This window comes from Saimiri boliviensis, chromosome 7 (genome assembly GCF_048565385.1).
Source record: "Saimiri boliviensis isolate mSaiBol1 chromosome 7, mSaiBol1.pri, whole genome shotgun sequence".
NCBI classification, from domain to species: domain Eukaryota; kingdom Metazoa; phylum Chordata; class Mammalia; order Primates; family Cebidae; genus Saimiri; species Saimiri boliviensis.
The window spans coordinates 78,559,815-78,587,560 of NC_133455.1; the positions used below are offsets into that span (position 1 = coordinate 78,559,815).

At 42.2% G+C, this 27,746-nt stretch overlaps 1 protein-coding gene across 1 annotated transcript in view; it reads right to left on the reverse strand.

Moving 5' to 3' along the window:
- Positions 1–27,746, reverse strand: part of C7H12orf56 (chromosome 7 C12orf56 homolog) — a 92,218-nt gene that overhangs the window by 52,229 nt on the left and 12,243 nt on the right. Inside the window, exon 3 of the mRNA XM_074402848.1 lies at positions 12,673–12,745. Within this exon, the coding sequence (XP_074258949.1) occupies positions 12,673–12,745 (73 nt within the window). The remainder of the gene's footprint in view (positions 1–12,672; positions 12,746–27,746) is intronic.

Genomic DNA, 27,746 nt, shown 5'->3' on the forward strand with positions numbered 1-27,746 from the left:
TAAAATAATACAGTATTACTAGTGAGAGTAGAAAAACAGGAAAGCTCTCCAGGGACTTGATCAAAGATTCTGAGGATGCTGGATAGTGATTATTCTGTGATTGACTTCCTGATCATCAGCAATAACAAAAGAGCTAGGGCCAGGCGCGGTGGCTCAAGCCTGTAATCCCAGCACTTTGGGAGGCAGAGGCAGGTGGATCATGAGGTCAAGAGATCGAGACCATCCTGGTCAACAAGGTGAAACCCCGTCTCTACTAAAAATACAAAAATTAGCTGGGCATGGTGGTGCGTGCCTGTAGTCCCAGCTACTCGGGAGGCTGGGGCAGGAGAATTGCTTGAACCCAGGAAGCGGAGGTTGTGGTGAGCCAAGATCGAGCCATTGCACTCCAGCCTGGGTAACAAGAGCGAAACTCTGTCTTAAAAAAAAAAAAAAAAAAAAAAAAAAAAAAAAAAAAGCTATGTTTTATACTAATACAGACTCATATGTGCCACACAGAGTTTAAGCAACTTATATGTACATGATTTAGCCCTCACATATCATGCCTATGGAATAGGTACTATTATGAGCCCTTCCACCTATGAGGAGAGTCAAGCCTGGAAAGATTAAATAGCTAGCTTAAGGTAGAGTCAGGATTTGAAGTCAGCCAGTATAGCTCCAGAGCCTGCATGATTATCTACTAGGAGAGAGAAATAACTCTGCCCCCTTTTTCTGCTTTCTGCTGAGAAATGCTTCTTGTTAGAGAAAAACATAAACTTCAGTTTCTTGGAGTTTTTTTTTTTTCCTTCCATTTTGCTAATGATGTACAATTTAGTGCAGCACATTTTAATTTCATAAAAATGCCAAGTTGGTCAGCTTTAATTCTGTTTAAGATTGATTTTCCAGAAGAGCTCATCCTCTTCTTGCCATGTACTGTGGTTTAAAAATCTGCTTTCGCCGGGCGCAATGGCTCAAGCCTGTAATCCCAGCACTTTCGGAGGCCCAGGCGGGTGGATCACGAGGTCAAGAGATCAAGACTATCCTGGTCGACATAGTGAAACCCCGTCTCTACTAAAAATACAAAAAATTAGCTGGGCATGGTGGCACATGCCTGTAATCCCAGCTACTCAGGAGGCTGAGGCAGGAGAATTGCCTGAACCCAGGAGGCGGAGGTTGCAGTGAGCCGAGATCGTGCCATTGCACTCCAGCCTGGGTAACAAGAGTGAAACTCCGTCTCAAAAATAAAATAAAATAAAATAAATCTGCTTTCTAACTTTTTTTTTTGAGACAGGATCTTCCTCTTTTGCCCAGAGCAATCTTGGGTGCTTTGGGCACTCTGGAGTTCAGTGGTACAGTCTTGGCTCTCTGCAGCCTCAGCCTTCCAGGCTCAAGTTGATTCTCTCAGCTCAGTCTCCCAAGTAGCTGGGACCACAGGCACACACCTGGCTAATTTTTGTATTTTTTTGTAGAGACCGGGTTTCGCCATGTTGCCCATGCTGATGTTGATCTCCTGGGCTCAAGCAATCCTCTTGCCTCAGCCTCCCAAAGTGCTGAAATTACAGGCATGAGTCACCCTGCTCCTCAAACTTCTGTTAGGTAAATATTAGTGGAGGATACAGATGGGTGTAAACTCAGATCAAAATCTACCCTGGTGGGTTTGGGCTTAGCAGACCTAGACTGAAAGCTAAGCATTGTCATTATTTCTTTTCCTTTTGCATTACTCATGGTGAACTCAATTAAATTTATATATATGTTACTCTGGGTCAGCCCTGTTGGTCTCAGTGTTCCTCTTTGTTTTTCACACTCTCAAGCAATAGCAGTCTTTTTTTTTATTATTATTATTTTAAGTAGATCACAAAATAGTCCTTTCCTAAGAGATCATTTTGGTGAAGTGCCTACTAGGTTTTCTCCTGTAAAATCCCTATGAAAACAAAGTACTACCCCCTAATAAAGAGCTACACTACAGAGAGAGAAACCTAAATACTGAATCTCATTATCAGAAATCACTGGTAGATTATTTTTCATCCCTCAGGTATTAAAGGCCTGTTGTTTGCTATTACCCTGAAAAGTGACCGTACTTATGTAAGTCTGATATCCCAAGGTAAAAGCATCCTTCTTGTGACCTGCAGCTTCTCATCATTAGGCCTAAAACATGGCACCTAGGAGGTGTTTCAAATCTTTGTACATGATAACATCCTTTAGTCCTCTAATTAGTGTTTCCTATCCCAGAGTGCCTTATGTTTAAACATCTGACTCAAAGGTTTAATTACAAAGATTACAGTGCTAGAAAACTATGGGACAGTAGACCCAGCTCCCTCTTCACCCTCTTTGCTTGGAAACTACTCCTTCCCTCTACACACAGAGCACACGGAAGCTGCCATGTTGTTAAAGACTCCGATCTGTCGGCTATGGTGAATATTTTTCAGCAGTGTGTCATTTATTCAAGCTGGGCAATCAGAGACTTTCTTCAGGATTTAAAAATTTGTTATAAGAGAGTGTGTAAGTTAGCCTTTGTCTGGTGGTGAAAGCTGTAAAATGTGAATTTATGGGAGTCGGTGACTCGTTTGCTGCCCCATGTAGGGTGTAGTATTCAGGGAGAGAAGATGCAATTGACACACAGACGTCAGAGGAGACAGAAACCAAGTCCTGGGACACTCAAGCCCCCAGTTCCAGCTGTGTCTGAATTCCATTCTTAGCATTCCTACGTTCCCAAGATTCCACTTCTAAACTTTACTGAGTTTGCTCACCGTTGTATTAATACATCTATAACATAACATAGAGCCCAGCAATTCAAGTATGCCAGATTAGACTGATAGATCTATGCCTATGTTTTTATTTATTTCCATATATATCTGTTGAATGAATACTGAATTTAATGAGTTAACCCAGTAATTACAATAAATTCCCTTTTTAAATCTAAAATGCATTTCTCTCACTTTTAACAGAGTTCTAACCTCCACAGTAACCTAAAACAACTACTACAAAATCCACTAATTTTTTTTTTTTTCCAAGACAGGGTCTTACTCTGTCACCCAGGCTAGAGTACAGTGGTATGGGTAGCTGGGACTAGAGGCACATGCCACCAGCCCAGCTAATTTTTTCTTTCTTTTATTTTTTTTAAAAAGATATGGTTTTTCAGCATGTTGCCCAGGCTGGTCTTGAACTCTTGGGCTCAAACAATCTACCCACCTTGGCCTCCCAAAGTGCTGGTATTACAGGTGTAAGCCATCGCACCCAGCTGCAAACATTAATTAAAAACCTGTTTTATTTTTCTGAATTGGAGGAAAACAAGAGCACTTCAAAGTGTCCTAGAAATGTGGGGAATTACACTGAAATGAAGACTTGAGTCTGGGAGGATGTGGATGTCTATTCCTAGAACTGCCCCTCCCTCAATCATTCCAAGTACAAAGACCATGTTAAGAATTTCACTCAGTGCCCTGCTATAGGGCAGAGCCCTCCTCCCAGAAGCTCATAAGTCACATTTTTCAGGGCAATAATGGAAATACATCATCTCTATCCAAACATGGTTTATTATTACATGGATTTAGAGCAAATCACACTCCCACAAGCCAATATTATGTAAACCAGGCTAGTTTGTAAATAATATGATTATTCATTCCACAAATATTAAGCACCTAGTATGTACCAAGCACTGGGCCAACACTAGAAGTGTATGAGTGCACAGGAATATCTAGGTCCCTGTTCTCATGGAGTTTGCATTCTAGCAGAAAGACAGACAATAAGTAATGAACATGTTGTTATAACTTATTTTTTTAATTTATTAATTATACTTTAAGTTCTGGGGTACATGTGCAGAATGTACAGGTTTGTTACGTAGGTATACACGTGCCATGGTGGTTTGCTGCATCTATCACCTGGTGATCTACATTAGGTATTTCTCCTAATGCTATCCCTCCTCAGTGCCCCCACTCCCTGCTATCCCTTCCCTAGCCCTCCACTCCAGGCCTCAGTGTGTGATGTTCCCCTCCCTGTGTCCATGTGTTCTCATTGTTCAACACCCACTTATGAGTGAGAACATGTGGTGTTTGGTTTTCTGTTCTTGTGTTAGTTTGTTGAGAATAATGATTTCCAGCTTCATCCATGTCCCTGCAGAGGACATGAACTCATCCTTTTTTTATGTCTACATAGTATTCCATGGTATACATGTGCCACATTTTCTTTATCCAATCTATGCACACGTATGTTTGCGGCACTGTTCACAACAGACTTATAACTTACAAAAGTGCAATGAAATCAACAGAGCAGTCTGATAAAGATAACCTGTGTGTGTGGAAAAAAAAAAAAGAAAGAAAGAAAAAAGAAAACCTGTATGTGTTTGTTCAAACTAGGTGATCAAGCAAGACCTCTCTGGGATGGGGACATTTAAGCTAAGACCTGAAGGATGAGAAAGAGTGAGCCATGTGAAAAGCAATGTTAAGAGGGGAAAGAAGTTCAAAGGTCTGAGCTGGAAAGAGTTTGCAGTGCTCTAAGAGATGAAGCTGGAGTGTTAAGCAACGGCCAGGTCTTACAGGGATGTCTAGACGTGGTAAAAGGTGTATTTGCCGTGCAATGGAATACCACTGAAAGGTTTTAAGCAGAAAGGGACATTTGGAAAAGATCATTTTGGCTTTAAGGTGGATAATGGATTCAGGCAGAGGCAGAGAGGTACTGAGAAGGGATGTGGAGAGCGTAGTTAGAGGTGTTGCAGAAGTGATGAGATTATAGAGGTTTTGGCAGGAGAGATAGAAGCTAATGGGTGAATTAGAGACATATTATGAACTGAGGATTTAAAAAAAAAAAAAGAAAAAAAAAACTGAAAAAAAAAAAAAAAAAAAAAAAGAACTGAGATTTCCAATAATCCGGGGGAAGATTGATGTCATTGTAGATTATTTAGGCCAGCAATTCCCAAACCTTGATAGCTAGCTGACAGAAGCATCTAGGGAGCTATCAAAAATAGATGACTGAATCCTGTCCCTAAAGCTGAGGATTCAGCAGCCTGGAGTAAAGCCTAGGAGTATGTACTCTCCATGAGCCCTTGAGAGATTCTGATCCACAGATACACAGCCAGGATTGAAATAAATTTGGATTTTTGTCATTATTCCAGGTCAGCTTTATTTTTACACCCCAGAAGATCTAGGCTAACTCTTTACATCACCCAGTCAGCATGTGTTAGGAGTGTAAACTAATCTCAAAGCAGTGACACCACATCAAGCAGCAGCAGCGGAGCTAGGCATGGTGGTGCACCCCTGTAATTCTAGCTACCTGGGAGGTTGAAGCCTTAGTGAGCCATAATCATGCCACTGTACTCCAGCCTAGGCAACAGGGCAAGATCCTGTCTCAAAAAAAAAAAAAAAAAAAAAAGGAAGCAGCAGCAATGAGTGTCCCAGATTCTAACTTTCTGATAAGTAAATTCAAGCCCCTACAGTATATTTAACTTTACATGGAAGGACTGCTGGGGGAAAATGAGATCTCATATTCAATTGACTTATCTAACTAACCTTGTATGGGATACTTAACTTTGTTAAGCAAGTTTTCTAAAAGTATATGGTTTTGTCTTTTTGTAAAAGGCAGAATAGTACATATACATGAATCCTTGATAATCCAGGTCCTTCTGAACTTCAGGATTATCTTTGTTAATATAGTCTAGAACTAAAATTGACAAGTTGGCCTGAAACAGTAGGCTCCCAAAGGCAGAAGCCAAAAGAAGGAGGGCGTCAGTGTCCCCATTTGCTAGGATCTCCAATAGTCTTCCCCTGAGTGAGCCACCACAAATAAATATCTATGCCACATAAAAACAATGTACTTGTGCCTGCTAAGGAAAAGAGTTTCAATCTAGTCCACATACACATACAGTCTAGGTAAATGAATTCCCTAATCTCCCCTGTTGCTGCCCCCAAAATCTCTTTTATAGGAATTCCAGGAACATCACTGACTCCAGGAAGGATCTAGCACCAGTCGAAATCCTCTTCTGTATATATGGGCATAAACCTAGAATTACTAGTTTTTTTCTGCCTCCAGCCAAGATGGAGTAATAGAGACCATGTATACCCTCCCACCTGTAACAACCAAAAATTGGACAAAATATATGCAAAAGTAGATTTCAAGACACTAGACACCAGGCAATGAAAGGCAATGAGCCCCAATAGGTGGGAAATAATCAAGGTGAAACCTAATGATTGCCCCAGTTTCCCATCTTGAAAAAAAGTCTCCAGGGCCCGGTGTAGAGAGGAGGGGGTGATACATACTGATTGTGATAGTGGTTTCGTGGGGAGATATATATGACAAAACATATATGTCCAGTTTACTGTGTGTCAGTCATACCTCAATAAATCTGTTACAACAAAATTCTACAAATAGAGCTGCTTTCCTGGAGCTGCTGGCTTTCATGCCTGCCAAAATGGAAATCCCACCAAAGGAGTAACCATTTTAAATCTGTATTATTAAATTATCACAGCGTGCCCAGGGCAGTGGCTCATGCCTGTTATCCCAGCACTTTGAAAGGCCGAGGTAGGCGGATTATAAGACCAGGAGTTTGAGACCAGCCTGACAAACATGATGAAACCCCATATTTACTAAAAATACAAAAAAATTTAGCCAGGCATGGTGGCAGGGGCCTGTAATCGCCGCTACTCAGAAGGCTACGGCAGGAGAATCGCTTGAACCTGAGAGACAGAGGTTTCGGTAAACCAAGATCGTGCCACTGCACTCCAGCCTGAGCAACAGAGCTACACTCCATCTCAAAAAAAAAGAAAGAAAGAAAGAAAAAGAAATTATCACAATGTGGTATCCGTAAAAACTCAAACATAAAATTTACAGGGAAAGCAAAGATGCTTGCTAGGTGGTATGGTTTGAATATTTGTCCCCTCCAAAACTTATGTTGAAATTTAATCCCCAGTAAGGTGCAACTGAGAGGTGGGGCCTTTAAGAGGTGATTCGGTCATGAGGTCTCTGCCCTCATAAATAAGTTAATCAATTCATGGATAAGAAAGCTCTCAGCAGATACAACACCTTGACCTTGGCCTTCTCAACCTTCATAACTGTAAGAAATACATTCTTTTCCTTATAAATTAGTCAGTTTCAGGTATTCTGTTATATGCAACAGAAAACAGACTAAGATACTAGGGAGGGCTATAGAGAAGACGGCACAGAGCAGGGAGAAAGAGCACAGAATGGAGAAATTGAAACAAATCTTGACTATCTGACAAGTGTGTTGAGAGCCGGAAGTAGCCAGGGTAGTTCCATTAAAATGCATGGTGACCATGGCACGTGTTTACCTATGCAGCGAATCTGCACATCCTGCCCATGTATCTCAGAGCTTCACATATAAATAGGGAGTATTACTGGCACTTAGTGGTCAAAACCCAGGTTAGCTGAAGTTTCACAATGTGTGGCACCATTCTGCACAAGCACAAATGGTACCACACAAAATGCCAGTCGCACCCCTTGAGAAATAGGGTGAAAGGAATTCAGCTTGCTGTTGGTCCGTTCTCCAATGCCAGCATTAAAAAAGGGTTAAATGTGCATTTTAAGCAATGGTATGCAATGCTTTAGTATGTTTTTTGTTTGTTTGTTTGTTTTTGTTTTTTTTTTAGACAGAGTCTCACTTTGTTGCCCAGGCTGGAGTGCAGTGGTGCCATCTTGGCTCCCTGCAACCTATGCCTCCCGGGTCCAAGCAATTCTCTGCCTCAGCCTCCCAGGTAGCTCAGATTACAGGCGTCCGCCACCGTGCCTGGCTAATTTTTGTATTTTTAGTAGAGACGGGATTTCACCGTCTTGGCCAGGCTGGTCTTGAATTCCTGACCTCGTGATCTACCTGCCTCGGCCTCCTAAAGTGCTGGAATTACAAGTGTGAGCCACCGTGCCCAGCCTAGTAAGGTTTTTTTGAGCCGGGCGCGGTGGCTCAAGCCTGTAATCCCAGCACTTTGGGAGGCCGAGGCGGGTGGATCACAAGGTCGAGAGATCGAGACCATCCTGGTCAACATGGTGAAACCCCGTCTCTACTAAAAATACAAAAAATTAGCTGGGCATGGTGGCTCGTGCCTGTAATCCCAGCTACTCAGGAGGCTGAGGCAGGAGAATTGCCTGAACCCAGGAGGCAGAGGTTGCGGTGAGCCGAGATTGCGCCATTGCACTCCAGCCTGGGTAACAAGAGCGAAACTCCGTCTCAAAAAAAAGGTTTTTTTGATGGTTAGGTTCAAATCAGAACCTTCAAAGCCTTGAGAATTGACAAGAACACAGGAACACTATAGCTAACTCCTTAATCTTGAACCTTTAAGAAAAGCACCTTTAAGAAAATTAGTTACTACGGCTGGGTGTAGTGGCTCACGCCTGTAATCCAAGCACTTTGGGGGCCAAGGCAGGTGGATCACCTGAGGTCAGGAGTTCAAGACCAACCTGACCAACATGGTGAAACCCCATCTATAAAAAAAAAAAAAGAAAATTACTTACTGTCCAACAATTCTCTTATCTAAAATAATTGGCCATAAGGTTAAAATTCTACACAGCAAATTGGTAATGTGTTTAGGAAAAAGAAACTTTCTACATTTTTTTTTTTTTTGGTAAGAAAAGAAGTAATAATAGTAATGAAATTTAAGTTTAAAAGAGACCTCATAGGTGCTCTTATTCACACTGTGAGAGAGGGTGAGAATGATGGAAAGTGCAGGGAGAAAAGGCCCCTCCCCAGCAAGCTAAGCAACGCACCATGACCCCACCATGTGTTTGTGAATATCCCCAGTTAGGATTTCTCTTCCAACAGCATTTTGCAATGCTTTTCTAATCTGGATATTTCCCCTTGCTATGAACTGTCTTTCAAGGATCCAATTCATATTAATTTTCCCTATGCCTCTATATCCCTTGACTGTCAGCTCCTAGAATCCTACACTCCCTTCTTCCTTCTAATATCTAAATAGCGAAAGTGTGTAACAGTATCACACTTTAACTTATGCAACTTAAGAAACTCTTTTTTTTTTTTTTTTTTTTTTTTTTTGTCCAGGCGCAATGGCTCACAACTATAATCTCAACACTTTGGGAGGCTGAGGTGGGCAACTCACTTGAGGTCAGGAGTTCAAGACCAGCCTGGCCAACATGCCAAAACCCTGTCTTTACTAAAAATGGAAAAAATTAGACAGGTGTGGTGGTGGGCACCTTTAATCCCAGCTACTTGGGAGGCTGAAGCAGGAAAATCGCTTGAACCTGGGAGGCAGAGGTTGCAGTGAGCAGAGATCACACCACTGTACTCCATCCTGGATGACAGAGTGGGACTCAGTCTCAAAAAAAAAGGAAACCCCTTTTTGTTCTTTTTAAATTTACCCAGGCTTCTTTCCCACCTTCCAGACTAAAATTTCAACTGCCAGATGAACTTTTCCACCAGATAAGGCCCACTAGGACCTCAAGCTTAATCTGTTTAAACCAATACATGGGTGTGATCCCTTCTGACATCCTTATTTCTTTGAAGGGCATCACTATTCATCACTCCAGCTGGAAACCACAGTAGTTTCTCTTTCCATCTCTCCTATTTCAATCAAACGTTAGTATTGTGGATTCTGCCTATGAAATGTCTCTTCCATCTGTCCCTTTTTCTTTATTCTTGCTACCACTAGCCCAGTTCACATTCTAATGACTTTCCACCAGTCTCTGGTTTTTCCCTACTTCAATCCATTTTAAGAACAACCGCTGGATTATTTTTCTGTGGTAATGCTTCTATGTCATTCTCTTGGTCAAAACTTTCAACAGTTTTCTCATGTCCTTGGAAATGAAATGTAAAGTATTCATACGGACTTTTTTTTTTTCTCACTGTGAGAACAAAATTTATTAACACATCTATAGTATTATGATTAGTGCTCAGTACAAATTAGCTGTCATTAAAGAGACATTTATATGCTGTATTATGTTAATACATGTTGCCACACAAATATTTTTCCATTACACATGAGTTTTCCAACCAATAGATGAATATGTATTTAAATTACAATTTTATTCTAAATGTAGTATATACATTTAGAATAATAGCATACACAATAGAATACTATACGGCCTTAAAAAGGGGGAGATGTCAATTGAAACAATATGGATAAATGTAGAGGATATTTTACTAAGTAAAATAAGCCAGATACACAAAGAAAACTAACTACCGCATGATTCCACTTTTATGTGGAATCTAATAAAGTTGAAATAACAAAGTACAATGTGGAATAATTGGTTACCAAAGACTGTTGTTGATAAAAGAATGCAAAGTTTTGCAGACAGGATAAATACATTTTGAGATCTATTGCACAGTAGGGTGACTACAGTCAATGATAATGTATTGTACATTTCAACATAACAGTAAGTTTTAATGTCTCACCACAGAAAAATTATAGGTAAGTAAGGTGATAGATATGTTAGTTAACTTGACTTAATTATTCCATATTTTATACATATATCAAAACATTACACTGTACCCCACAAATGTATACAATTTTGATTTGTCAACCAAATATACTAGTAGTACATGTGTTTTTCTAAGAAACTTTAACAAATTGGGCAAGAGAAATAAATGTTTCTTCATATATTATAATTTAAGGAAAAATATACATATATTTTTATTACACACAGCTTGCTTGTTTAGTGATGTAGTTAAGTAAACTTTGATATCATGAGTAGTTCGAACCTACTATTCAATAATAAAATATGTTAATTATTACTGTTCAGAATAATAGAATTTCTTTCCTTATTTCTTTCGCTTTCTTTCTTTCTTTTTTTTATTGCATTTTAGGTTTTGGAGTACATGTGAAGAACATGCAAGATGGTTGCATAGGTACACACATGGCAGTGTGATTTGCTGCCTTCCTCCCCTTCACCTATATCTGGCATTTCTCCCCATGCTAACTCTCCCCAACTCCCCACCCCACACTGTCACTCCCCCATTTCCCCCAAACAGACCCCAGTATGTAGTGCTCCCCTCCCTGTGTCCATGTGTTCTCATTGTTCAACACCCGCCTATGAGTGAGAATATGCGGTGTTTAATTTTCTGCTCTTATGTCAGTTCACTGAGAATGATGGTTTCCAGGTTCGTCCATGTCCCTACAAAGGACATGAACTCATCGTTTTTGATGGTTGCATAGTATTCCATGGTGTATATGTGCCACATTTTCCCTGTCCAGTCTATCATCGATGGGCATTTGGGCTGGTTCCAGGTCTTTGCTATTGTAAACTGTGCTGCAATGAACATCCGTGTGCATGTGTCCTTATAGTAGAATGATTTATAATCCTTTGGATATATACCCAGTAATGGGATTGCTGGGTCAAATGGAATTGCTATTTCTAGGTCCTTGAGGAATCACCACACTTTCTTCCACAATGGTTGAACTAATTTACACTCCCACCAACAGTGTAAAAGTGTTCCTATTTCTCCACATCCTCTCCAGCATCTGTTGCCTCCAGATTTTTTAATGATTGCCATTCTAACTGGTGTGAGATGGTATCTCAATGTAGTTTTGATTTGCATTTCTCTAATGACCAGTGCTGATGAGCATTTTTTCATATGTTTGTTGGCCTCATACATGTCTTCTTTTGTAAAGTGTCTGTTCATACCCTTGGCCCACTTTTGAATGGGCTTGTTTTTTTCTTGTAAATCTGTTTTAGCTCTTTGTAAATTCTGAATATCAGCCCTTTGTCAGATGTATAAACTGCAAACATTTTTTCCCATTCTATTGGTTGCTGTTTCACTCTAATGACTGTTTCTTTTGCCGTGCAGAAGCTGTGGAGTTTGATTAGGTCCCATTTGTCTATTTTGGCTTTTGTTGCCAATGCTTTTGGTGTTTTGGTCATGAAGTCCTTGCCTACACCTATGTCCTGAATGGTTTTGCCTAGATTTTCTTCAAGGGTTTTTATGGTGTTAGGTCTTATGTTTAAGTCGTTAATCCATCTGGAGTTAATTTTAATGTAAGGTGTCAGGAAGGGGCCCAGTTTCTGCTTTCTGCACATGGCTAGCCAGTTTTCCCAACACCGTTTATTAAACAGGGAATCCTTTCCCCATTGCCATATGGACTTTTAAGACCCTCCAAAGGATGGACTCAATTTCACTTTCAGGTCCTATTTTCAATCACACGGGGCTAACACATGCTCCATTTCTTTCCTGCCTGGATCTCCTTTTCCACTATTCCTCCAACGGCAGTGTCCCCATCTCCATGCGCCCTATTCCTTTACCAACTGTCACCTGGCATCTTGACTTCTCCCCACAACTGAATATAATCTGTCCCCTCTGTAAGTCTCTTTGCAAATTGCTCAGATATTTGGGATACTTAGCATGTGGACTGTATATTTTATTTATCTGAGCAAATGCTGTATATTTTGGTTAGAATCAGCTTCTCAAGGACAGGATCTATGACTTACTCATCTTTGTATCCATCATAGGGCCTAACACAGTGCCCTACACAGAACCAGAGGTCAACAGATATTTTTGAATTTAATTTTAGTGATTTATCTATATTGTGACATCTATATATTCAGTAATATATAGAAAATTAGAAATATTATTTAACTGATTTGAATTGAGAAAAAGTTCTCTCAAAAATACCTTCTTCATTATTGCACATATGAGATTAATAGTACTTAATCCAAAGCCATTAGTAGAGAAAAAACATTAAGAAAAACAAGTTGTAATGTAAAAATGTTTTGGTTAGCAAGTTAAACACATATTCCAAACAACAATCTCACCTGGGAGGAGATTGATTCACACTTCTGGGCTCTTTGCTTCTCCAAAAGGCAGGGCCATTCTTTTCTTCCTTGACTTTAAAAAAAAAAATAGTTATTTGGTCATTAATTAAACAATTTGATTGATATGATGAAGAAGACCTAGTCACATGTACTGACTGAAAGTTCATAAATCCTCACAGAAATTGTAAGTCCAAAATTGTAAGCTGGGTAGCATGATGGAGCAAAAAGAACTTTGGCCTTGATATGAACATGTCCTCAACCAAGCACAGTAGCTCACACCTGTGATCCCAACATTTTAGGCTGAGGTGGGAGGATTGCTTGAGCTCACAAGTTCAAGACCAGCCTGGACAACATAGATGTTATCTCGAAAAAAAATAGAAATATTAGCTGAGTGTGGTGGTGTACACCTGTAGTCCCAGCTACTTGGGGGGCTAAGGATGGAGGATTGCTTGAACCTAGGTGGTTGAGGCTGCAGTGAGCTATGATCATACCACTGCACTCTAGTCTGGGTAACAGAGCAAGACGCTGTCTCAAAAATAAATAATAAAATTTAAAAAGTAGGGCCTTTTGGGGAGTGATTAAGTCACTAGGGTTCTGCCCTCATAAATGGGATCAGTACCCTTATAAAAGGTTGGAGGGAGTACCCTAGTCCTTCTGCCCCTCCCACCATGTGAGGATATAACATTTGTTCTTTCTGCCACATGGGGATGCAGCAAGAAGTTGCCATTTCTGAAGTAGAGAGCAGCCCTCACCAGACACTGAGTCTTTTGGTGACTGGATCTTGGACTTCCAGCCTCAAGAACTGTGAGAAAAAAAATTCTGTTATTTAGAAACTACCTACTCTAAGGTATTTTGTTATAGCAGCAGATGCAGGATAAGACAGTGGTCTGTTGTTATTCTGTCTTTCCAGGCTCTCCCTTTTTTCACTTGAGGCCAGGAGTTCAAGACCAGCCTGGCCAACATGATGCAACCCTGTCTCTACTAAAAACACAAAAATAGCCAGGCGTGGTAGCTCAGGCCTGTAGTTGGAGCTACTCAGGAGGCTGAGGCAGGAGAATCGCTTGAACCCAGGAGGCAGAGGTTGCAGCAACCCAAGATTGAGCCGCTGAACTTCAGCCTAGGCGAAAGAGTGAAACTCTGTCTCAAAAAAAAATAATAATAATAATAATAATTCAGTGGCCCTCATTGCATGAGTGAGTTCCTTTCAAAGTCTTAGGAGAAACCCTAAAAATGTGTTCACATGGCCAAATATTTTTATGAGAATTGCAAAGAGAATAATCCACCTTTTCAGCCACAACCATTTAAGACCACAAGCTCTTCTTCCTACTTCAATTATCCTTCTGTCTCACTTCCTCTCTTGACAGTGGTTGTAGGCACGTTGTATTTGTGATTTCTTCTGTCCTTATTTTTTGTAGTGCTGCGGGCCTTGTATTTTGTAGGGAACTACCCTATATCACCCCATGTTCAGTACCCTGTGTTCGGTGGTGAAAAGACAGATTAAGAGAGAAAGTGGGACCAGGGGGCCATCGCTTTATTATCTCAGAGGATACAGTGAAGGTCCTGAGCTCTCATCATCTACACTATTTATTGATTACAATCACTTTGATCTATAGGGTAGAGGTGGAGTGATGGTGAATTAGAGAGCCAGAAGTGAATCAGTGAGCCAGAACTGGTGTGTCAACCTAAGGATTGGTAACAGCAGCGGTCTGGGAGTTTCGCAAAACAAGAATGTGGTTATTTTTAGCTGATTATCTATGTACAGCTGAGGGAACATGGGCCTTACAAGGAGTCTACAAGTCTGGCTATGTCATAGTGCTGCAAAGGGGTTTTACATCCTTGAGCACAATGATTATGGTAACAGAGCCCAGGTCACCCTGCACCGGAAGATGAGGCATGGAGAGGCTTTCCTCCCCAGAGGCCTTCTGCAGCCTTCCGCAGTTTGTTGTTCCTTGTTTATATGTTACTCATAACCAATTTATATAGGCACTCTGTAAGTTCTTTCTCCTTTGCTGCTTTTCCCAACAGTATTTGTACAATGTAAAACAGACATCTTAACTATTTCAAGGTGTGCTCTCCAAGTTGTATGAGTTTTAGTCCCTGTAAAACCTAGATCCGCTCCTGCCCTAGCCAAAGCTGATGGGTCTAGAGGTGGACTGCTGACCCAGTCTGTGCCAATCAATGTCTTGCCCTGGATTTGTGACATTTGTTATTGAGAGACAGGGCTAGAAGTCTTTGGAGCTGGCTAGACTCTAGCTGGAGGTTCTGGCCAGGCTGCTTAGGCCCTGGAACAGGCCCCTGGGTTTCTGTTCTCCCACTATTTGCCTCTTTTGTTTCCCTTTTGATTCCCTAAGAGACTCCAAAATCGTCCAACAAACTCCCCTTGACATTAAGATAGGCAGAATCAGTTTTTTCTATTTGCGAGTTAAGAAACTTTAAGACCCCAACTATCACAATCACTTGTAAAAGTAGGCATTTAACAAATAATGGTACTAAATGTGATGTAAATAATGCCTTTTATATATTGCTGGAATTAAATGGAAGCACTTATGACACATCAATCAGACAGGTTTGAGCCTATCTCCTGCTTCAGGTCACAAATTACAGAATGTCTAGGAGGTGAAACACTGGAATCTAGTGATATAGTAATACCAACCCAGGGAGCACACAGCTTGGAGGAGAGCAGGAAATATAGAGCACAACACTGCTGGTGTGCTGGAAAAGAGGACAAGATCACCAAGGCTTATCTATTAGGATGCTGGAGTTACCTGCACAATCATCCTGTAACAGTCTTAAGTTGTCTCTTTTAAACCTAATTCAGTCCAGATTCACTAACCAAGCTTGAATTCTCTCTTTTTTGTGCGAGACCATTAAAAAGTTGAGAAAAAATTACTTTAGTGTCCGCGTCCCTGCCTCTTTCTATGTTTGTTTTATTTTACTTACTATTATTATTTTGAGACGGAGTTTCGCTCTTGTTAACCAGGTTGGAGTGCAATGGCACGATCTCGGCTCACCGCAACCTCCGCCTCCTGGGTTCAGGCGATTCTCCTGCCTCAGCCTCCTGAGTAGCTGGGATTACAGGCACACGCCACCATGCCCAGCTAATTTTTTGTATTTTTAGTAGAGACAGGGGTTTCACCATGTTGACCAGGATGATCTCAATCTCTTGACCTCGTGATCCACCCGCCTCGGCCTCCCAAAGTGCTGGGATTACAGGCTTGAGCCACCATGCCTGGCTATTTATTATTATTATTATTTTTTTTTTTGAGACAGAGTCTCTGTCTGTTGCCTAGGCTGGAGTACAGTGGCATGATCTCGGCTCACTACTGCCTCTGCCTCCCGGGGTCAAGTGATCCTCCCATCTCAGCCCCCTGAGTAGCTGAGATTACAGGCATGCACTACCACACCTAGCTAATTTTTGTATTTTTTTTTTTTTTTTTTTTTTTTTTTGAGACGGAGTTTCGCTCTTGTTACCCAGGCTGGAGTGCAATGGCGCGATCTCGGCTCACCGCAACCTCCGCCTCCTGGGTTCAGGCAATTCTCCTGCCTCAGCCTCCTGAGTAGCTGGGATCACAGGCACGCACCACCATGCCCAGCTAATTTTTTGTAGTTTTTAGTAGAGACAGGGTTTCACCATGTTGACCAGGATGGTCTCGATCTCTTGACCTCGTGATCCACCCGCCTCAGCCTCCCAAAGTGCTGGGATTACAGGCGTGAGCCACCGCGCCCGGCCTTAATTTTTGTATTTTTAATAGAGATGGGTTTTCACCTCGTTGGCTAGGCTGGTCTCAAACTCCTGACCTCAAGTGATCCGCCCACCTTGGCCTCCCAACATGCTGGGATTCCAAGTGTGAGCCACCGTGCCCAGCCTATGTTAGCTTTAAATTTCACTTTGTAACCATTGTCTGGAGAATCAGGATCATCTGTACTCCCCACTCAGAAATAAAGTACAGTTCAATCTGTTTCTGCACTTGGGGGAAAGTGTGGTCTCCTAGACACCAAGGACCACAGTCTGGCAGGTATAAGGCAATGATGACAAGAGAGCCTGAGTGCAGAGTCAACGGCTGCTGAATTCTCTAGTGTGCATGTAGCAGTTGACACACTTCTTCAGTGGTCTGGGTATAAATTCCTTCAGTCATTTAGCACAATGCATATCTCATGGAATACTTGGTGGTACTGGCCAGCTGAGGAACATTTTTTAGAAAGGACACTACAAAAGTAATATATCTGCTTTCTCTATTGCAAGAGGTTCAATTATATTCATATAGTCCCATTCCTGTGGGGAAGATTGTCAAGCTTCTATATGTAAAAACTATCATGAAACCTGAGAGACTCACCAGTTTCTTGTGCTTTTACTTTTGTCCCACGTCATCAGTTTTATAAAATATCTAGGTTATACATTTATTTTTTAAAATTATACACACACCACACACAAACACACACACACACACACACACACACATACACACACACACACACACACACACAGTTGTCTCTCAGTATCCATGGGAAATTGGTTCTAGGATCTCCCTTGGAAACCAAAATCTGAGTATGCTTAAGTGCCTGATAGAAAATGGTATAGTGGCCGGGCATGGTGGCTCAAGCCTGTAATCCCAGCACTTTGGGAGGCCGAGGCAGATGGATCATGAGGTCAAGAGCTCAAGACCATCCTGGTCAACATGGTGAAACCCCTGTCTCTACTAAAAATACAAAAAACAAAAATTAGCTGGGCATGGTGGCGCGTGCCTGTAATCCCAGCTACTCAGGAGGCTGAGGCAGAAGAATTGCCTGAACCCAGGAGGCGGAGGTTGCAGTGAGCCGAGATCGCGCTATTGCACTCCAGCCTGGGTAACAAGAGCAAAACTCCATCTCAAAAAAAACACACACAAAAAAGAAAGAAAATAGCATAGTATTTTCATACAACCTACACATATCCTCCCATATACTTCAAATAATCTCTAGATTATTTATAATACTAAATACAACAAAATGTCAGGTAACTTGGCCGGGCGCGGTGGCTCAAGCCTGTAATCCCAGCACTTTGGGAGGCCGAGGTGGGTGGATCACGAGGTCGAGAGATCGAGACCATCCTGGTCAACATAGTGAAACCCCGTCTCTACTAAAAATACAAAAAATTAGCTGGGCATGGTGGCACATGCCTGTAATCCCAGCTACTCAGGAGGCTGAGGCAGGAGAATTGCCTGAACCCAGGAGGTGGAGGTTGCGGTGAGCCGAGATCGCGCCATTGCACTCCAGCCTGGGTAAGAAGAGCGAAACTCCGTCTCAAAAAAAAAAAAAAAAAAAAAAATGTCATGTAACTCGTTATACTATATCGTTTAGGGAATAATGACAAGAAAAAACTCTGTACATATACAGCACAGATTTAATTTTTTTTAGTATAATTTAAATCTTCTGTTGGCTGAATCTATTAATGTGGAACTCACGAATATGGAAAGCCAATATTCACTGCGACTCTAGAATAACGGAAAAGATCTTAAAGGCTTTCATGGTATGACTAAACTTTGGTTCCGTTTAGATTTCATTAAATTATGTTTCAATTTGGTTGGGGAATTAGTCTATTTAATTTTATGCCAATAATTCAAAATATACCACTAAATCCTTTAAGGTCTTTTGTGTTTTTCTAGAGCTGCAGTGAATATTTGAAAACACTAGTTACCGGCCGGGCACGGTGGCTCAAGCCTGTGATCCCAGCACTTTGGGAGGCCGAGGTGGGTGGATCACGAGGTCAAGAGATCGAGACCATCCTGGTCAACATGGTGAAACCCCGTCTCTACTGAAAATACAAAAAAAAAAAAAAAAAAAAAAGTAGCTGGGCATGGTGGCACATGCCTGTAATCCGAGCTACTCAGGAGGCTGAGGCAGGAGAATTGCCTGAACCCAGGAGGCGGAGGTTGCGGTGAGCCGAGATGGCGCCATTGCACTCCAGCCTGGGTAACAAGAGCGAAACTCCGTCTCAAAAAAAAAAAAAAAAAAAAAGAAAACACTAGTTACCTGTGTCTATTCAAATTTAAACTGAATTTTTTTTTTTTTTTTTTAAAGATGGGGTTTCACCATGATGGCCAGGCTTGTCTTGAACTCCTGACCTCAGGAGATCCACCCACCTCAGCCTCCCAAAGTGCTAGGGTTACAGGCATGAGCCACCGCAGCCTGCGAACTTAATTTAAACTCAGTTATTCAGCAGCACTAGCCACATTTGAAAAGCCCAATGGCCACAGGTAGACGATGGCTACTGTATTAGACATGATTAGACAAGATACAGAACATCGCCATCATTGCCAAAAGTTCTGTTGGGTAATGCTGTTCTGGAATGTACCTGAAACTGAAGCTAAGTGGTTAATAACCCAATCCATTCAAGAGCTTTTGTGGCCAGGCGTGGTGGCTCACACCTATAATCCCAGCACTTTGGGAGGCTGAGGCAGGTGGATCACCTGAGGTCAGGAGTTTGAGACCAGCCTGGCCAACATGGTGAAACCCCATCTCTACTAAAACTACAAAAATTACGTGGGCATGGTGGTGGACACCTGTAATCCCAGCTACTCAGGAGGCTGAGGCAGGGAGAATTGCTTGAACCTGGGAGGCAGAGGTTGCAGTGAGCAGAGATCATGCCAGTGCACCCCAGCCTGGGTGACAAAGTGAGACTTCATCTCAAAAAAAAAAAAAAAAGAAAAAAAAAGAAAGAAAAAAAGCTTTTGCTACTAATACAGTTCACTCCTGTCACTCTTTTCCCATCTGCATTGTTCACGTAGAGTTTAATAACCATCCTCTTTCATCTAAATGAAAAAGCACAATTCAGGCAGGGCATGGTGGCTCACACCTGTAATCCAAGCACTTCAGGAAGCTGAGGCAGGAGGATTGCTTGAGGCCAGAAGTTTGAGATCAGCCTTGGCAATTCAAAGTGCTAATTGTGGCCCATCTAAGAACATATGTATACTAAAGAGAAAAGCATCTTTTCCTCTATATATTCAGAAAAGTTGGATCTAATTAGGAATCCTGTTAAAAGTGTGATCATTTTAACTCAGTATTTTTATAGAAATGATTTCCATTGGCTGGGCATGGTGGCTCACACCTGTAATCCAAGCACTTTGGAGGCCAAGGTGGGTGGATAACCTGAGGTTGGGAGTTCAAGACCAGCCTGACCAACATGGTGAAACCCCATCTTTAAAGAAAAAAAAAAGAGGCTGGGCACGGTGGCTCAAGCCTGTAATCCCAGCACTTTGGGAGGCCAAGGCGGGTGGATCACGAGGTCAAGAGATCGAGACCATCCTGGTCAACATGGTGAAACTCCGTCTTTACTAAAAAATACAAAAAATTAAGGCTGGGCGCGGTGGCTCAAGCCTGTAATCCCAGCACTTTGGGAGGCTGAGGCGGGTGGATCACAAGGTCAAGAGATCGAGACCATCCTGGTCAACATAGTGAAACCCTGTCTCTACTAAAAATACAAAAAATTAGCTGGGCATGGTGGCACGTGCCTGTAATCCCAGCTACTCAGGAGGCTGAGGCAGGAGAATTGCCTGAACCCAGGAGGCGGAGGTTGCGGTGAGCCGAGATCGCGCCATTGCACTCCAGCCTGGGTAACGAGCGAAACTCTGTCTCAAAAAAAAAAAAAAAAAAAAAGAAATGATTTCCATTGTTGAGCTTCCTTGTTCAGATTACTGAATCGATTGGATCATGGGCAATTGTATCATATGATAAAAATATCCTTTATAGGCTTTTACCCAAGAGGTTTGGAGTTAGTCCTACTAATTATCTTTATTTAAGTGCTCAGTAGTTATCGTGTGCTGCTGCTCTAGGCATGACACCATCATTATTAACATATTAAAGATTCTAGCAATGACTATTGTCAAATAGTTGGTCGGGTAGGTTTGGGCCTGTCTCCTGCTTTAGGACACATATGACAGAATGTCTCTGAGGTGAACCACTGGGTCCTGGATATATAGCAATACCTAACTCAGGGAACAAGCCACTGGAAGGAGAACAGAAAACACAGCATCATTGTTGGCATAATGGAAAAGGGGAGTGTTTTCTATATTGTAATGTAGCCAGGGCTCCTTGTGACAGTGGCAGTTTTGTAAAGCCCCCACACCCAAGTGTCAGATGGTACCTTTGGGAATGAAAGTAGAGAACAGGTAGGGGCAAGTGTTATTCTATGAATAGCCCCGCACATAAGCACAGGACAAACTCTTCACTAATTTTAATATCTCTTGCAAAGTTTCTAGGAATTAAACAGTCCTATCTGTTTTACTACATTCTTTTCGTATGTGTTTTTATTTTCCTGTACACATTGAAGGAAAAAATAATCCAAGAATAATTATGCCTGTGGACAAGGATAAATATGCATTTAAGGCAACCAACACCAGTTAGATACCCTAATTAGTGTGACAGGAGACCTAGTGAGCAACCAGGGATTTGATGAACCTGTTAATTACAACTTCTGCAAACAGTTTCCATGCCACAGTGTGTCAGCATGGAAAGGTGCTCATTCATGAAAGTGTACAAACACCACACAGTTTTCTCACACATCATAGCTCTAAGTCTCACTTGGAATAAAGTCTAGTGGACAGTCAGTGAGCTGAATGGGCTGGTCTAGCTACACAAGCTGGATGCCAGAAGTAGAAGGACCTATCCAGCTCTACGGACCTTCATCCTTCTCTTCTCCTTCTATGCTAAAGATTCAGTCTTTTTGTTTTTTATATTAATTTTTTTTTTTTAAATTTTAAAGATAGGGTTTCTCCATGATGGCCAGGCTGGTCTTGAACTCCTGATCTCAGGTGATCCACCCTCCTCAGCCTCCCAAAGTGTTAGGATTACAGGCGTGAGCCACCGCGCCTGGCTAAAGAGTCAGTCTTAAGGGCTGACTCCATTAAATCAGCCACCCTAGCTGTGTACCTTGCCCTGCCCACCTTATTTCATGTAATACAACAACTCTGTGACACTACTAATAGAGATGAGGAAACTGAGACTCACAAAGGTTAAGTGACTTGCTGAAGGTCACACATCCAGGATATGTGAGAAACAGGATTCAAACCTGGGCTTAGTGAAATGCAAAGTCCATGTTCTTGTTCTATGCTTTTCACCAACTCCCAATTACAGGGACAGATACCTTAAAAGTCTCATATATCAATATGTCTATATAGATATAGATATACAGATATGTCTGAGCTGTTTTTACTCACTTCTGATACCAATATGTGATTTTTTTTTTCCTTTCACCCAAAGCCAATTCTCTAATTCTCTAGATACTAACCAGGAGTACTACAATTCAATTCCATTCTGCCATTCACTACTTGGCATTAGCACAGACCCCACAGGTTAAGGATTCAGTCCCACAAGACTGCCCCAACTTCAGATGGCAGTTGCAACTCCCAGGTTTCCACCTGTATTTCTGAATAAACCACTTATAAATCAGGGGCCCCCCATGAAGTGAATCAGAACATGCCACCCAAAACATGCCACTTTGGCATATTGGTTATTTTGACCTGAAGGTGCTTGAAAGACAGCAGATGTAGGAAGGGCTCTCTGATCTATACCTTTCAACCTTAAAACAGGACATAGACCATGCACAGTGGCTTGGTACACCTATAATCCCAGCACTTTGGAAGGCTGAGGCGGGCGGATGACTTGAGGCCAGCAGTTTGAAACCAGCTTGGCCAACATGGCGAAAAACCCATATCTACTAAAAATACAAAAATCAGCCAGGTGTAGTGGTGCATGCCTGTAATCTCAGTACTCAGGAGCTGAGGCACAAGAATCACTTGAACCTGAGAGGTGGAGGTTGCAGTGAGTTGAGATCATTCCACTGCACCCCAGCCTAGGTGAAAAAGCAAGATTTTGTCTTAATAATAATAAAACAGGGGGCCGGGCGCGGTGGCTCAAGCCTGTAATCCCAGCACTTTGGGAGGCCGAGGCGGGTGGATCACGAGGTCAAGAGTTCGAGACCATCCTGGTCAACATGGTGAAACCCCGTCTCTACTAAAAATACAAAAAATCAGCTGGGCATGGTGGCACGTGCCTGTAATCCCAGCTACTCAGGAGGCTGAGGCAGGAGAATTGCCTGAACCCAGGAGGCGGAGGTTGCGGTGAGCCGAGATCGCGCCATTGCACTCCAGCCTGGGTAACAAGAGCGAAACTCCGTCTCAAAAAAATAATAATAATAATAATAATAATAATAAAACAGGACATACATTTTCCATGATAAAGGCCATCTATTTGTATCAGGAAGAGGAGAACATTCTCATCAACAGAAGTGAGGCATGGACACTGAGATGAATCTGCACAAATACTAAAATAAATCTTATCTTCCATTAATTTTCACCACACATTTCCTAGTCATTTTCCCACAGTTCACTATGCATAGGCCAAGTCCCTTTGCCTCGTCTTGTTATAGCTCTACAATTTATCATCTTTTGTTAACATGGTATATAAGCTCTCAGGCCTGTCTGCTGCTTTGGGTCTTCATTTGTCTCTTATGAAGTTTCCCCTGCCATGTAAAAATGTTAACACCAAATAAAATGTGTATGCTTATCTCCTGTTAACCTGTCTTTTTTTTTTTTTTTTTTTTTTTTTTTTTTTTGAGACAAAGTCTCACTCTGTCACCAGGCGCCAGGCTGGAGTGCAGTGGCACGACCTTGGCTCACTGCAACCTCCGCCTCCCGGGTTCAAGCAATTCTCCTGCCTCAGCCTCATGAGTAGCTGGGACCACAGGCGCATGCCACCATGCCCAGCTGATTTTTTGTATTTTTAGTAGAGACGGGGTTTCACCATGTTGGCCAGGATGGTCTCGATCTCTTGACCTCGTGATCCGCCCACCTCGGCCTCCCAAAGTACTGGGATTACAGGCGTGAGCCACCGCGCCCGGCCTAACCTGTCTTTTCTCAGTTTAATCCTCAGGCACAATCACAAAACCTAAGAAGGTAGGGGAAAAGACTTTCCTCCCCTTTACTGCAAGCCCCTCCTCAGGTTTGATAGTTTGCAAAAACAGCTCTTAGAACTCAGGAAAGTGCTTCACTTACTATTACCAGTTTATTATAAAGGTTTATATTAAGAAATAACCAAATGGAAGAAATACGTTAAGCAAGTGCAAAGCCTTCATGCCCTCTCTTGGTCCACCGCTGTCCTAAGAACTTGATGTGGTCACAAACTTGGGAACTCCCCAAACCCCATCATTTAAGGGTTTTTGGTTTTTTTTTGTTTTTGTTTTTGCTTGTTTGTTTGTTTTTCAGACAGGGTCTTGCTATGTCACCCAGGCTGGAATGCAGTGGTATGATCATAGCTCACTATCTTGACTTCCCAGGCTCAAGTGATTCTCCCACCTCAGCCTCCTGAGTAGCTGAAACTACAGGCGTGCACTACCACACCCAGGTAATTTGTGTATTTTTTGAAGAAACATGGTTTTGCCACATTTCCCAGGCTGGTCTCAAACTCCTGTGCTCAAGCTATTGTCCCCACTTAGCCCCTCAAAGTGCGGGGATTACAAATGTGAGCCACCACACCTGTATTAGTCAGGATTCTCTAGAAGGACAGAATTAATGGGATAGATATATGTATAAAGGGAAGTTTATTAAGTATTAAGTCACCTTGATCCCAAGGTCCCACAATAGGCTGAAGAGAAAGGAGAGCCAGTCCAAGTTCCAAAACTGAAGAACTTGGAGTCTAATGTTTGAGGGCAGGAAGCATCCAGCACAGGAGAAAGATGTAGGCTGGAAGGCTTGGCCAGTGTTTCTTTTCACATTTTTCTGCCTGCTTATATTCTAGCTGCATTGGCACATGATTAGATTGTGCCCACCGCCCCCCCCCAGATTAAGGGTAGGTCTGCCTTCCCCAGCCCACTGACTCAAATGTTAATTTCCTTTGGCAACACCCTCATAGACACACCTAGGATCAATACTTTGCATCCTTCAATCCAATGAAGTTGATACTCAGTATTAACCATCACAAATCCACCCCTTGTCAGCTTAAACCCATACACATCTCCTGAGATTACACATAATCTTCAAATAAAGACAATAATAACATCATAATTATGCCAATATAACACAACCGTCCTTCATACAACCAGAAACTCAACAATTCTGAACCCAAATACTATTACATAAAGTTAACAATACTTAAATCCTGATGTGAATTCAATAAATCTTTTGTCATATGCCAAAGGAAAAAGGAAGAGAAATGAAGATATATTGTTAGTACAAGTGTATACATGAACACACAGGTTTTTAACAAAAGGAGGAGGAAATATGACAATTACAGTCCTTGTTTCAGCCGGTCACCTCATCCTAGCTGGTATTGATGACTACCTTCTATTACTCGTTCTATATTCCCTAGCCTTCAGCAAGCACCTCAGCATGTCATGTTTTTTTTTCCTGGTGGAGTGACCCAAACTTTCATTCCTGAAGAGTGTGGGTCATTTGTAGTCCTGCCTGAATTGGGCTGTTGTAGTTTCTCACTGACCTTAATCAAGAGCATGGTAACACTAAGACACCCTAATGGATCACCTGTGTTACATGCATATACTCTTCCTTAACTCCATGTGAAGTAGTAGATTGACTTAAAGGCCAACAGGCTAAGAGGAGCCCAACATGTCCAGGTGGACGTGTTAATTTCCAGTTTAATGAAATCATTGTTGTCTCCTGATGGCAGCATTCCTCCCTCTGGAACTAAGACCTCTAGGCCAGCAGAATGTAATGTAATGGGAACAGGAAGCAAAAATTTTGCTAGTGGATCACTAGGAGTGATGGTGAGTGGTGCCACTTCCATTCCACCCCTTAATTCCTGGACCCACGAATCCTGACTATGGGAGAAACAGTAACCTATATTGGATGCTGATTCAGAGCATACATGGCCTTCTGGAGAACTTTGCCCCAGCCCTGAAAAGTATTGACACCTAGTTGGCATTGTAATTGTGACTTCAAAAGGCCATTTCACCATTCTATCAATCCAGCTGCTTCAGGATGATGGAGAACATGGTAAGACGAGTGAATCCCATGAGCATGAGCCCACTGTCACATTTCTTTACCCATAAAATGAGTGCCTTGGTCAGAGTTGATGCTGTGTGGAATACTATGATAGTGGATAAGGCATTCTGTGAGTCCACAGATGGTAGCCTTGGCAGAAGCACTGCATGCAGCATAGGCAAACTCATATCCGGAGTAAGTGTCTATTTCAATGAGGACAAACCTCTGCCCTCTCCATGATGGAAGAGGCTTAATATAATCAACCTGCCACCAGGTAGCTGGCTGATTACCCCAAGTAAAGGTGCCGTATTGAGGGCTCAGTGTTGGTCTCTGCTGTGGGCAAATTGGGCCCTCAGCAGTAGCCATAGCCAGATCAGCCTTGGTGAGTGGAAGTCTATGTTTCTGAGCCCATAAGTAACCTCCATCCCTGCCACCATGGCCACTCGTTTGTGGGCCCATTGGGTGATGACAGGGGTAGCTGGGGAAAGAGGCTTAGTGGTGTCCACAGAATGGGTCATCCTATCCACTTGATTATCAAAATCCTCTGCTGAGGTCACCCATTGGTGAGCACTCACCTGGGATACAAATATCTTCACAGTTTTTGACCACATAGAGGGATACCTCTTCCCTAAATTTCTTCGTCACCAATTTTCCAGTAATGTTTCTTCTGGAAGCTTCTGGAAGTCCCTGACTATCTACCAAACCATTGGCTACAGCCCATGAATCAGTATACAATTGTCCATCTGGCCATTTCTCCTTCCATGCAAAGTGTACACCAGGTACACTGCTCGAAATTCTGCCCACTGGGAAGATTACCCCTCACCACTGTCCTTCAGGGATGTCCTGCTAATTTTTTTGTATTTTTAGTAGAGATGCGGCTTCAAAATGTTGGTCAGGCTGGTCTTGAACTCCTGACCTCATGATCCACCCACCTTAGCCTCCCAAAATGCTGGGATTACAGGTGTGAGCCACCATGCCTGGCCCTAGTTACATTTTTTAAAATCAATATTTAGGGAACATAATTCTTTCTTATCTTTCCTTTCTTTCCTTTCCTTCCTTTCCACATACCCTTATTCATGGCAAAGTGTGCCCAGACACGGTGCTGCTAATAATGGATTAGTCAGCTCATCTTCAATGTAAGGAACACTATCAGTTTTATCTTGTAAGGAAACATCTTTTTTATGTTATTCTGATAGATGCAGGAGGAAGATAAGGGAACCTGTCCAGGGCCTTGTCTGGACATGCCCGCAATGGACTGAGGGCCTGCCTGTGCACTGGGAGAGTAGGTCGGAGCCACCCCTGAAATCACAGCTTGTGCAGGAGGGATGAGCCTGGCCTCATCTGATGACATAGGACTCCTTGGGAAAAGCAGAAAAGATGCCACAAATTCCATTTTGGGAGACGACTCTGTTTTCCTCATGGAACCCCAAGGATCAGAAGCAGGTAGATCCCTCTCAAAATCTATTTTTGTCTTCAAGCCATACCTGTTTATTAGGACCTAGAAGCTACATTCTTCTGTAGCATTACCCTTAAAGAGCTCCACCCAGAGGCCAATAATCCAATTAGAAGATGGGTGAATGAAAAATCTTTCAGCTACTGGATCTTCTGGATCTTCTTCTGCCTGTCTGTCTAGTTATACATGTTTTATGTGTGTGATGTCTAAAATAGAGCTCTTATTAATTGACTTAAGGATAAGCACTTGGATCAAATATGTTTTAAAGGGAAGATAAAAGCTGTGGTACCTTTTAGTTCAAATAACTTTAATCTTTGAGAGATAAGAATAGCCTGAAAGGTTATTGGTAAAATGCAGATGTTATCAAAATGTAAATTTTTGCCTAGTGTTAAAGGATTGTTTTGAGGCCAGATGCGGTGGCTCACGCCTGTAATCCCAGCACTTTGGGAGGCCAAGGTGGGCAAATCATGATGTCAGAAGTTCAAAACCAGCCTGGCCAACATGGTAAAACCCCATCTCTACAGAAAAAAAAAAACTGGATGGTGGGCCCACATGCCCACTGGGAGGGTAGGGTAGAGCCACCAGGAATTAGAGCCTTGTGCAGGGAGGATGAGCCTGGCCTCTTCAGCTCTTGTGTGTGACGGACTGATCAT